The sequence below is a fragment of the Fundulus heteroclitus genome, chromosome 6, assembly GCF_011125445.2.
Source record: "Fundulus heteroclitus isolate FHET01 chromosome 6, MU-UCD_Fhet_4.1, whole genome shotgun sequence".
Lineage (NCBI taxonomy): Eukaryota > Metazoa > Chordata > Actinopteri > Cyprinodontiformes > Fundulidae > Fundulus > Fundulus heteroclitus.
Window position 1 is genome coordinate 12,856,277 of NC_046366.1, and position 11,938 is coordinate 12,868,214.

Genomic DNA, 11,938 nt, shown 5'->3' on the forward strand with positions numbered 1-11,938 from the left:
CACACAAGACCTGTATTGGTTACACATAGGTGGATTTGTCACTCACATAAATACTTCTGCCAGCTGTTTTCCATTCATCCATCCATTGTTTATACCCACTTATCCGTGCAGTCACGAGGGAGGGCTGGTGCTGGTCTCCAGAGGTCATTGAGCAAGGGGCCGGGTACACCCTGGACATATCGCCAGTTCGTCACAGGGCAATATAGAGACACACGACAAACCATCATTCATATACAGTCCTACCTGAGGGCAGTTTAGAGACACCAATTAACCTCACAGTCATGTTTTTGGACTGTGGGAGGAAGCTGGAGTACCTGAAGAGAACCCACTCATGTACAGGTAGAACATGCAGAAAGGTTTCAACTCAGGACCTTCTTTCTGCAAGCAACAGTGCTACCAAATATGTCACTGTGCCGCCTGCAGGCAGCTTTTTGCACTAGAATTTATGAGGGGGTGTTAAGGTAATGGGGTTCAATACAAATGCACAACTTACTTTTCAGACTCTTATTTCAAAGAAAAAATGGAAGCTATGTGTCATTTTCATCCCACATCAGAACTATGTGCAACTTTGTGTTGATCTATCACATAAAACCCAATCAAATAAAATGACGTTTGTGACTGTATTGCGACAAACAAGGTAAAATGTTTACTGTGCTGGATGCCGAATCCTTACTCCCTCACATCTCAAAAACAAGTTTGCTCATTGCTGAACCTTTCAAAAATGTTTTCTTTGCTCGACAAACCTTTTAATATTTAATTTCTGTTCCTTGATTTGAAATAATTTTTGATATGTTTCTGTGTAACAAAGTAACATTATGCTAAATGTGTAGCATTCAGAATTTTTACAAAATGTACATAATAAGTATACAGTATAATTGCTAGACTGTGGTGGTAGAAGCATTAATGGTGAAAACAAAATAACATAAGATAAGATACAACACAATAGGAGTATCATGTAAGCACTGTGCAACACCGCAAAACATCTTACCTTTCTTTAATATTTAGTTTAAATGAATATACAAATTATATATATATATATATATATATATATATATATATATATATATATATATATATATATATATATATATATATATATATATGATGTTTCATGTGCTACAGCACACCAAATTGTAGGGACTCAACACTAAGAATGTTGCATGCAAATTTTCATTATTTCTTAATAGAAAAGTTGAAAAAACATTGATTTTAAAGGTTAACATCACCGTGAGGAAAACTAACATCATTCATTTTCTTTTTATGGTAATGAAATAGAAGTATGTGTATTACATTTTAAAGACAACCGTCACCGTGCAAACATTTGGTACTGCTTCAACGCATTGTCATTATAAAATGTGTGTAGCAGTCTATATAGAGAGAATTTAAAACTGTACTTTTCCACACTGGCGATGAAGTTCAAATTCATCTTTTTTCCAAAAACCACCAACTATTCATGTCCGCAGAATTATACTGCCACCTTCTGGAAGAGAGGAATAAGATAAATGTGACTAGAGACGCAACTCATTTCACTTACAGTAGTTGACAGAGAAAATAATCTAGAAAATAACATAGTTATTACATTGTTATATTATATATAACTATATATTATAATAAATAGTGATATTATTCTTAACTATATATATTAAATATATATTTAAATGCATTTTGTTAGTTTTTCACCTGTTTAGTCTGCAGATTCTATTCCTTCCTCCTTGTTTCATTATGGATTTAGTTAGCTTTCTCGTATCTTATTTATCCTTATTTTATTTCCTCTAAAGTTTATATAATTCATATTTGATGTCTGTACGCTGTGAGCGCTTGAAACCAAAGTCAGATTTCTTGTTTGTGCACACAATGTTGGCCAGTAAAGCTGATTCTGATGTCAACTGTATGGCAGGAACCACAGTGTTGTTGCTTTCCTGGAGAACCTGCAGAGCCACAGCTGCGGTTATGATCCCATCTGCTGCTCTAAGATTGCTGCACAACTGTTTGTATGTCTCGATGGATAAGGAATGCAGAGATCAGCAGACACACCCTGCGGTTACCCAGAACAAATAGGATCAGGAGAGCAGGACAGGAGCAGACAGATAAATCTGTTTAGATCTTCTGCACTGGGCATATGTAAAGTCCTAATAAATGTCTTGCTTAGTGCTGATCGTACTTATGTGGACATAAGGCACTTCTAGCAGCAAAAGACAAAGACAACATTTATACATACTGCAACAAAGACGTATCAGTATCTGGGTTTATTTTAAAGCAAAGTTACGATCAGGGGTAAACCTATTTAAAAAGCTGTTACTATTTATCAAGAAACCATAATAAAGGCTTGCTTTCACTTTTTTATGTGTTGCTGAAGAAACAAATTTCCAACTTCACAATGCCTGATTGTTTTTTTTATATACAGTAGGTGTGTGCTGGATTTGCTACAATGATTATCGTCAGCTCCTCTCTGTTGCCATCTAATAATACAAGTATTCACACCCCCAGAGCACTGGTTAATTGTTCATCTGTAACAATGCTGCAGCTGCGAACCTACCGAGATATGCTGACGGACTGGGCCAGCAAAGCAAAAAATTAAAAAGGTGGACTGAGGAAAGCCAAGATTGAAGGAATGTCATGCAGTTTAATTTCTGTCACAGGATGTGTAGCAGACACAAACAATGTAGGAACAAGGTGCTCTGAAGTTGCTCTGCTCAGATGAGACCAAAGAAACAAAACTTTTTAGCCATCATTCAAAACAGTGTGTGTGAGTGAAAAACTGACTCTGGACATGATCCGAGCTGTCATGCTGCGTGGATGTCTGATAGGGAAGCTGGTCAGAGTTGATGGAATCCAGGAAGAAAACACAATCTGAGACAGAGACTGAGCTTTTTTGCAAAAATGTCACTCTCTGGATGTTCGAAGGTGGCAGAGACATGCATGAAAAGACTTGAAATTGTTTTTGGTGATAAGTGGCTCGACAAAGTCCTTGTTGCGTAGTTGGAAAGTATCATTTTCTTTCCACATCACACTTATATGGTTTTATATGTTATGCTATTTTTTTATTTATGTTAAATAATAAATTCCCAATCAGAAAATGTAAGTTTGTGGTCGTAACGTAACAAAACATGAAAAGGTTAGACGGGGCTCAATGCAGTGTGAGAAGTAAACACAGACATAAATTAGATTCATCGGTTTTTGTCAAATTTAGAGCTGAAAAAGGGACACGTTGTTCTCAAGATGTTAGGTTTTCCTGATGAGATACACCATCAGCATACTTTGATATTCACAATCTGGATTATGGATTCTGAAATCTGGATGAAGCCATGAGTTCAAATGACAGTGGAAGTGTGAAATTCAAGACAAGCCAACTTTTATTTTTAAAAACAGCAGGCACTGACCAAAGCGCTGAACAAAAGAAATTCATTATATAAACAAAAAAAAAAAACATTAACATTTAGAACAAATTGGATAATAATTAAAAGTAGAAAAAAAATAATGCAAGTAACAATTGAGACATGAAACACAACAGTGACAAGAAGAAATTAAAGAAAGAATTGATTAGCACCTCATGCTGGTTCAAAAGCCAAAGAAAGGAGGCAGGTCTTAGAGGCAGATTTAGAATATGTCTATTTAAGATGCTTTTCTAACATGCAGCGGCAAACTTTCCATAGTTTGGGAGCTCCTTGGAGCTTCAGTCGTGTCCTCGGTACCTCCAACAACAGCTGGTCAGCTGATCTGAGGGACCAAGAAGTAGATCACAGGTTCAGTAGCTCAGACAGGTAGGGGACAAGGCCATTTAAAGATATTACCTCTAAAATGGACAGACAAGTAGTGCAGAATGGGAAAAAATGGGAGTAGTATGGTCTCTCCTTCCTGTTCCAGTTAAAAGTCCTCGCAGAGGCATTTTGCACCAACTGAAAACGCAATAAGGATAATTTACTCACTCCAAGGTACAAAGAGTTACAGTAATACAGCCGAGATGTAACAATGCCACCTGCTATGGAGCTGGGAATTGTACCACAGTGTCAGAAGCCTTGACAAAAAAAGAAAAAAAAGAAAACACAGGTTTGAAAGTATGCTGCAAAGGAAGGAACCGGGGAAAAAAAGCAAGCGAGATGAAAAGAGAAATGTTTCTGTGTCCTGTTTGCATGTGAACACCCCAACAGCATGAGAAGCTGAAAATGAAGAGCCTGGGATACAAACCTTCACAGCGTATACATCACATAGTTGAGTGAAAATGCTTTAGCAGAATCTGTGTTTATTTCAACACCAGTCTGATGACATATACACTGACTTGTCTGCTGTGGCGAGTTGGCACATGACAATACACTCCAGACGGAGGATCGGGAATGTGGACAGGTTGGGACTACTATACCGAGCTTTGAGCAAGCAGATGTAGAGGCGACAAGTCAACACCTTCTTCAAAATCTATCAAATCTGACCGGGCTTTCCATCAAATTCATGTGCAGCTTAGACAGCCTTTAAAATGTAAATGGAAAAAAAATGAGGAAATTAATCAGAAAGGACAAAGTATATTGTTTCTGTGCATTCAAACGTTGAAAATACTGCAGATGAACCCAATACAGTTCAGAAAAGTATGGGAAATTATGCTATTTCATGTCTTTATTTTCCTTTCTTTCTGCCTGTGCTTCCTTGTGTCCAACTTGTCCTCTGTCTTTGTGTTTTTCCTTACCTAAATTCCTTCCTTGTTTCATCCTTTCTTTCCTTCCATCCTTCTGTTCTTATACCTTTCCTTTTCCTTCTTTGTGTCCATCCTTCCTGTCTCTACTCTTTTTCTCTACAGCGACTTCTTCATAGAAATTGAAAACACTATTTCCGGTGCTTCATAGGGACAGAGGGATCTCAATGTGTAATACAGCACAGCCATTAACCAATCTGCTGCCTCCCTGTGGTCTGTTTACTAGGAGTATTCTGAACTTGTGCCTTTTGCACATCCTTTGCCTACACCAATGAGGTCACAACCAGATACTAAATCCTTCCCCAGTGCATGTTGAAACAATTTATCATGCATTATTAAAGAAGCTTAGATCAGTTATGTGAACTTAAATAGCTGTGAATGTCTTGATGCTTCTTGCTGCCAGCTGTTAAAACAGTCTGCAGTGTCAGTAGGGATATTTTCTCTGAAACTGATGAGTTTGTGCTGGAGTAGATTTGCAGAATCAGCAAAGTTCTAAAAGGGGGGAAAAAATGTAAATGTAAACCAGACACATGAAAAGTGCATTATTTGACTGCGTTTGAGTCACAATGTGTTTTGAGTTCATAAATGATACTATAATCTTTGATGTTAGTGTTATTAACATAAGACAAGCTGCTGACAGAACGCAGGCAGTTTGAAACACTTGCCTCCTGAAAATGGAAGATCCAGTATGCTTAATAGGGGATGTGCATTTTTTCTGTAATAGTTTACGCAAGAAACACAGTACCATGCTTCCTTTGTATTTCATAACTAGAAAGGATGTTTATAAGTATGTGGACCACAGAAATAGAAATTAAAAATGTTATACTAATATATAGGCTAATGGAAATTAATTAATTAATTGCAATACACCGCTGGGCACGTTTAGTATTTATTTGATTTGTTTTATGTTATATTTGCAGACAGTGGACACAGCTTTTAGTTATTATTATTATTATTATTTTTAGCAAACAGTACATTGGTCTCATTGAACATAAAGATGTTAAATATTCATCTAAAAATATGAATGTGTGGCGTCACGTTCCTTCTTGTATATGTTCTGAGCTGCAAGTTCATTCTGAATTAAGCTAGGCCCATTACTTATATTGTCTCTTTATTGCTGACTTCCACAAACGCATGCTATAATGCCCCCTCTGTTTTGAAGGGAAATTAATCCAAGCGAACCATATAAAGAGCATTTCTCTGCCCGTTTCATTGTTTTTCCGGGGATATGTACAGAACTTTACTTAGCTTGGTAAAACATGTATGTATGTATGTATGTATGTATGTATGTATGTATGTATGTATGTATGTATGTATTTATTTATTTATTTATTTATTTATTTATTTATTTATTTATTTATTTATTTATTTATTTATTTATTTATTTATTTATTTATTTATTTATTTATTTATTTATTTATTTATTTCAACCGAGTCACGCAAAACCTCGAATAGGAACAAATGTTTGCTCTCCATGTTGCGACAGACCAAATACACGAGTGCACCGAAATGGGCGGATGGTGCGATTCACAAAACACACTTACGTAGCTTCGGTTACTTACTGTGCGTAATCGCAAGCCGGGTTGTCTGTCACTATTTCAGAGGTAACTACTAGTTTTTCCACTGATTCCTTTAAATCGAAGTATCTATTTCTGATAAGAACAATATATTGTACATTTAATCTTTTTTTCCGCTATAGATTTAATGCATCTAACATGATAAATAGAAAGATAACCAGTTAGCTAGCAACAGCGGGCATCACTTCCAGTTGTCTAATGTGTGTCTCGATTAGCCTGAGAGATTGGGCATCTTTTAACGCCGCTATGTTCGTGTCTTTGCATCAGAGCAGGGAAGAAAACGCAAGGAAAAATGTCGAAGCGACGGATCACCCAGGAAACCTTTGATGCCGTTGTCCGGGAAAACATGGAGGAGTTTGAGATGGATCCAGATGAGGCTCTGAGGGAAGCGGTGGAGCAGTTTGAGTCTCAGGGTAAAATATCTAAACACATCTACGCCGAAGGAAAGACCCAGAGGGAGGCAAAGCCACTATAGTGCCCGGCTAATTGAAATAGAAACTACTACTACGAGTTAACTTTTTATAGCAGTAGAATATCTATGTAGCATTTTTTTAGCGTTAGAGAAGTGTGTGAAAATATTTGTATTTCTATTTTTTGTTGTATTCGCCCATCCATACACTTGTCCTCTCCGTCTGTCCATCCATCCATTGTGAAGTTGCGTATTTGTGCTAGAGCTGCACAGTGTACTGAATGGCAGTCATGATCACAATATCAATCTGTGCAAAAGCAGCAAAGTACAGTTTGGATGCTGTATTTGATAGCTTCATAGGTTTCTAATGTGCCACATGTTATTGATGTATTTGGCTGGTTGGATTAAGTCTTCATGCTCACAATACACACACATACAACAATACATTGAAGAATCAGAGATGCTACGGTGCACAGAATGATGGGAACCTTGTGTTGATGGAATCCAATATCGTGATCACAGCCTTCAGCAGTGATATCCTCATAGTGCACAGCCCTAATTTATACTTTTGAAAAAGTTTGTGAGTTTGACATTTTAAACCCTGCTTTATTCTAGTCAGAATTTTGGGAATTGCTGAATGACAATTCTAATATCCATATTTATATAAATGACCTTTATGCAATAAATCTTAGAGGATCTACAAATCAGTGCCAAATCAAATTAAGTGCAAAGCAATCGCCAACAAAAGCAAGAACTCCTCAAAATGAACATAAACACATGCCGATTGTAGTTTAACCAAATGACGAAGCAAAATACTTGTAGAACACAGTTGGAAATGGAAAACAAAAACACAAATCTAACCTCACTTTAGAGGGAAGCCAATGACTGCATCATCAGAACAGGTGAATGCGGCCACAACTAATGACGGAGGTTTTATCTGCTGCCGCAGGTGTGGATCTCAGGTGCATAGTGAAAGTTGTACCGACTGCATCATCTGATGACAATCAAGAAGAGCAACCGCATGAGGTCTTACAGGTGAGTCTACTGAACAGATCCATTTAGTCCACAAATATCATTTTTTGTTTTTTTTTCCCACTGTGTGCTGATTTACTGAGCCTTTTCCTGATTGCAGGCTTTGGAGTCTCTCTGCGTTGGGATGGACACCGGCGCTCTTCCTGATCTGAAAGCAGAAATAACATGCTTCACCGAGCAGTGCTCCCTTGGATTCGCGCAGAGGTACCTTGCCGCTCAGAAAGACGCGTACCCCGTCATCCTCTCCTGCTGCAAAAAGAGCACGGAGGAGCAGGATTCTGTCCTCGCTGCGCTGTCGGCTCTGGCTGCGCTGACAGATGGACAGCCGGACTTGTTGGACGAGGAGGGCCGACGGTTCCTTTTAGATGTTCTTCAGAAGTACCAGGCAGAGCCCTCGGTGACGCGCGGCGCCATCCGCGCGGTGCGTCACTGCTGCATAAAACACGAGCAGAACAGGCAGGATCTGGTTAAAGGTGGCGTGCTGCCGCTGCTGACTGGTGCCATAGCGCGACACAGTGGATGCCCCGAGCTCGTGAAGGAGGCCTCGCTGGCCCTTAGGGTCATGACGTTCGACGACGACGTCCGAGTTTCGTTCGGACAGGCCCACGAACACGCCAAGAGTATTGTTCTCGAGCACAATGGACTGAAGATTTTAATTGAGGCCGCGAAAGGTAAGCCCGGCTAATCGGTCGTTAAACGAGGAGCATTTGGTTACTGTGACATCTTTGTTTTCTGCGCCTCTCCCTCACAGCTCACCGTAGCAACACTTCTGTTCTGAGTGAACTGTGTGCCACTTTATCCCGACTGGCTGTCAGGAATGAGTTCTGTCAAGACATCTGCGATCTGGGAGGATTAAAATTCATGATGACTTTACTTGCAGACAGCTATGAGTCACCGGTAGAGTACACAGATAAACAGAGCACTGCTGCAAAACGGGTCCGACTGTGCTTTCCTCCTTCCCCCCTTTCTCTGAACTGCCTATTGTTCTTGCAGGAGTTGGTCCGGCAGGTCCTTAGCGCCATACGTGCACTAGCAGGAAACGACGACGTGAAGGACGCAGTTGTTAAAGCTGGTGGTGTTGACCTGATTGTCGTGGCCATGAACCGACACACGAGCAACCCCGCTGTGAGTTGTCACACCTGCAAACTACGCAAATATTATATCTCTGGCTTCAACTTTAAATGTCTTGTTCAGCATCTTGTAAGAGGACCCATACCCCAAACCTGTTTCCGTTTTTGTCTGAGCACAACAACAAACCTGGGGTCCGTTCTTCGTACGTTGCTTAAAACATCCGAGATCAAATGAGACATCCAAGATGACTTCATCCGGCTAATCATGATCCGGCTAATTGGGTTCTTCGAACACACCTGTTGTTTATGATTAGTATGGCTGGATTGCGTTATCTGAGACAACTGCGCGTTCATGCGTTTGTTTAAGTTGCTCCGTGTCTAGATAATCCATCCATAGTTTTTTTCTAATACAATATACGGCTCGACAGGAAGCAAGCCTTTCAAAGTAAAACTAAACTTCACAATAAAATGGCCTGAACAAATCTTACCTAATATAATAAAAATAAAAAGCAAACCATCATACAAACAACTTAAATATTTTCTAACACAACTTTTTCCTCTTTAAAAGCCACTGTTAAATGATGTGTTTGTCTGTTTATAACAGCCACCAAGAAAATCTCTCTACAATTACACTGTTGCGCTGCGCTAAAGGATCCTGTCTATTGCGCAATACGCGATTAATTCGAAAAGCTCTAAAATCATTCTTGCACCTTCCACAACAGGTTGCTGTCGTAAAAATGGACATGGCTACGGCAGACTTCACATCTCCTCCGCTTCTAAAGCTGCGATCTAATCTTGTTTACATGAAATAAGTCTGCTCTCGAGCAGGTTTAAGCTGGCGCACATGTTGCTATGACAACAAGTGCAGGAAGTCTTTCGAAGAACCAAACGATCCAAGATCATGCCAAATCGTCAACAATGAAATCCTGCTAACGGAGTTAGCGACGTACGAAGAACGGACCCCTGGAACGACTGTTTTGCGATACGTGATGTAAATGATGCATGGATTTCAAACTTCTCCTGAAAATGAGCTCTATCCATTTTAACATCGGCTCCAATAAGCTTCCCGGTCCCTGCCGAGGAAAAACTCCCCCACAGCACGATGCAGCCACCACAGTGCTTCACTCTAGATATCTCAGTTTTAAACATGACATGAAACAAACGATGTTTTTGGGAGATGATGCACAGGACGATACAAAGACCGTGCCTATGTTCTGCTGCAGGTCTGTGAGCAGGGCTGTGCGTGCCTCTCTGTCCTTGCCTTACGAAAACCCAACAACTGTAAGGTCATCATGGAGAACGGGGGAGCCATGGCCGCCGTGCAGGCCATGAAGACTCATCCTGATGCGGTGAATGTACAGGTAACATGGGAAGACTAAAAGCGGTTACGCTTACTGAATGATGGGGACTCCAGGTTTTTTTTTTTAATGTCTGCTCTGTTCTTCTTTTCATCAAACAGAAACAAGCGTGCATGCTGATAAGAAACCTTGTTGCAAGAGTGCGTACCTACAACCAACAAATCCTGGAGCTGGGAGCAGAAGCTCTGATCGTTCGGGCTTTGCAGACTCATGAAGACTGTGGGGATTTGGGTAAAGCTGCTCTCAGAGATCTGGAATGCAAAGTGGAGCTGCGAGAGCTGTGGACTGGGAAACACGGCAGCATCGCCAACTGAGAGTGGAATAAAACCGCCGGGTACATGCAGCGACTTTAGTAACTGCAGAAAATAACGTAAGGTTGTACACTGTTCATGGATAATAATTAATACATATAAACCTACCTGTGATGTAGATGTTGGTGCAGTTAATGCTGATTAAACCCAGTTATCAATTTTCCATTAAGACTGATATTTCACTCACGTGAAACTCGGTGCAAAAAGGAATTTGGAATTCCTTTTTTTTTTTTTTCAATCTTACATTTTTATGTTCATTTTTTGTCCTTTCTGCCTGAATTTGTTGTGCAGCACTAAGAATTTCTCTCCTATGTTGGCTGAGCCACGTATTTAACACAAATGCTCTATGCTGCTATATTATTTTTTTATACTTTGGTTTCATCCTCCCTTCGTTGTTTAGCATCTTTATATTATACTGTTCTTGTACCTATTCATAAAGAAACCATTACCAAATTTCCAAACTCGCCTTAAATGAAAAAAAGTAAACAAGTGTAACAGAAATAGATTTGGTTGTATATTTATGTTGTACCCCGCCTGTGGCCCGCTGACTGCTGGAGATTGGCATCTGCCCCCCTGTGACCCTGCAAGGACAAGCGGGTATAGACTTCTATCGTAGATGAACTGTATTCAGTGTTGTCCTTGCTCCTTTGTAGGTCTTTGTATGATTGAGTTTGTCGTGATAGTCTTAGGACTATTTACATTATGTGGTTGAGGTATTTCACTGGCCTAGAACCATCATGGTAAAATGCTGGAATGTGATCTTCCTTTAGCAACAGGCAGAAGACATCTTGTTGTAATAGGTTTTATAAGACCAACTTAAAGCTTGGTCTCTAAGATAAGATAAATGGTGAAAGTAGATGTACAGCAACAAACTGGCTGCAGGCCACTCTGGGCAGTATTTCAGCTTGATCGTCCCTGATCGGTGACCGCTTTGCCAGAAACTCTAAAATTACGATCTTTTTCCATTTTGATGTCAGGTCGTGCTAACCGCAACACTTCGTGTTTTTTTTTTTTTTTTTTTTTTTTTTTGGTTTAGTGGGTAAATGCTCAAAGTTGGTTATTACAACACAGGGATGGAGAAATCAATGTGAAATGAAACTATTCTCTACAATATGTAAAGATCTTTCATCAATCATCATTCTGGCTTTTTTATCCTTTTCAGCCTGTTTGTCATCAAACATACGAAACTCGCAAATGATAGATTTTAGAAATTGCAGAGTAAAAGAGACAAAGACTTCTAATCCCAACAGAGCTAATAAACAACACAAGATGATAAAGAATTTGAAATGTCAACTCTAGTGACGGCTGCTCTCACACACGATGTGAGTTCTTCCTTCCTAAATAGCATTGGAAGAGCAGAACCGTTTGAACTGCCAGGCTAAAAGGTTACTCTGTATTCCCCTAGAAAATATTACCCACCTTGCTCTTAAAGTGATAGTTGGTCAATGAATTACTAAGGTCTAACTAAAGATTGATAAAATACAAAATCTCCTGTGAATG

General features: G+C 39.5%; 1 protein-coding gene across 1 annotated transcript; it reads left to right on the top strand.

Moving 5' to 3' along the window:
• Positions 1–6,177: 6,177 nt before the first annotated feature.
• armc6 (armadillo repeat containing 6) lies at positions 6,178–11,576 on the top strand. Its single transcript, XM_012874693.3, has 8 exons — positions 6,178–6,285; positions 6,526–6,671; positions 7,617–7,702; positions 7,800–8,370; positions 8,451–8,596; positions 8,693–8,824; positions 9,993–10,130; positions 10,229–11,576. Exons 2-8 carry the CDS (start codon positions 6,551–6,553, stop codon positions 10,439–10,441), a joined length of 1,407 nt encoding a protein of 468 aa, XP_012730147.2. The 5' UTR covers positions 6,178–6,285; positions 6,526–6,550; the 3' UTR covers positions 10,442–11,576.
• Positions 11,577–11,938: the final 362 nt, after the last annotated feature.

Excerpts from the sequence above, each read along its gene's own strand:
- armc6 (XM_012874693.3), top strand. The coding sequence starts at position 6,551 with ATGTCGAAGCGACGGATCACCCAGGAAACCTTTGATGCCGTTGTCCGG. Across the intron at positions 8,371-8,450 it reads TTTAATTGAGGCCGCGAAAG|CTCACCGTAGCAACACTTCT; the intron begins GTAAGCCCGGCT and ends TCTCCCTCACAG. Across the intron at positions 8,597-8,692 it reads CAGACAGCTATGAGTCACCG|GAGTTGGTCCGGCAGGTCCT; the intron begins GTAGAGTACACA and ends TTGTTCTTGCAG.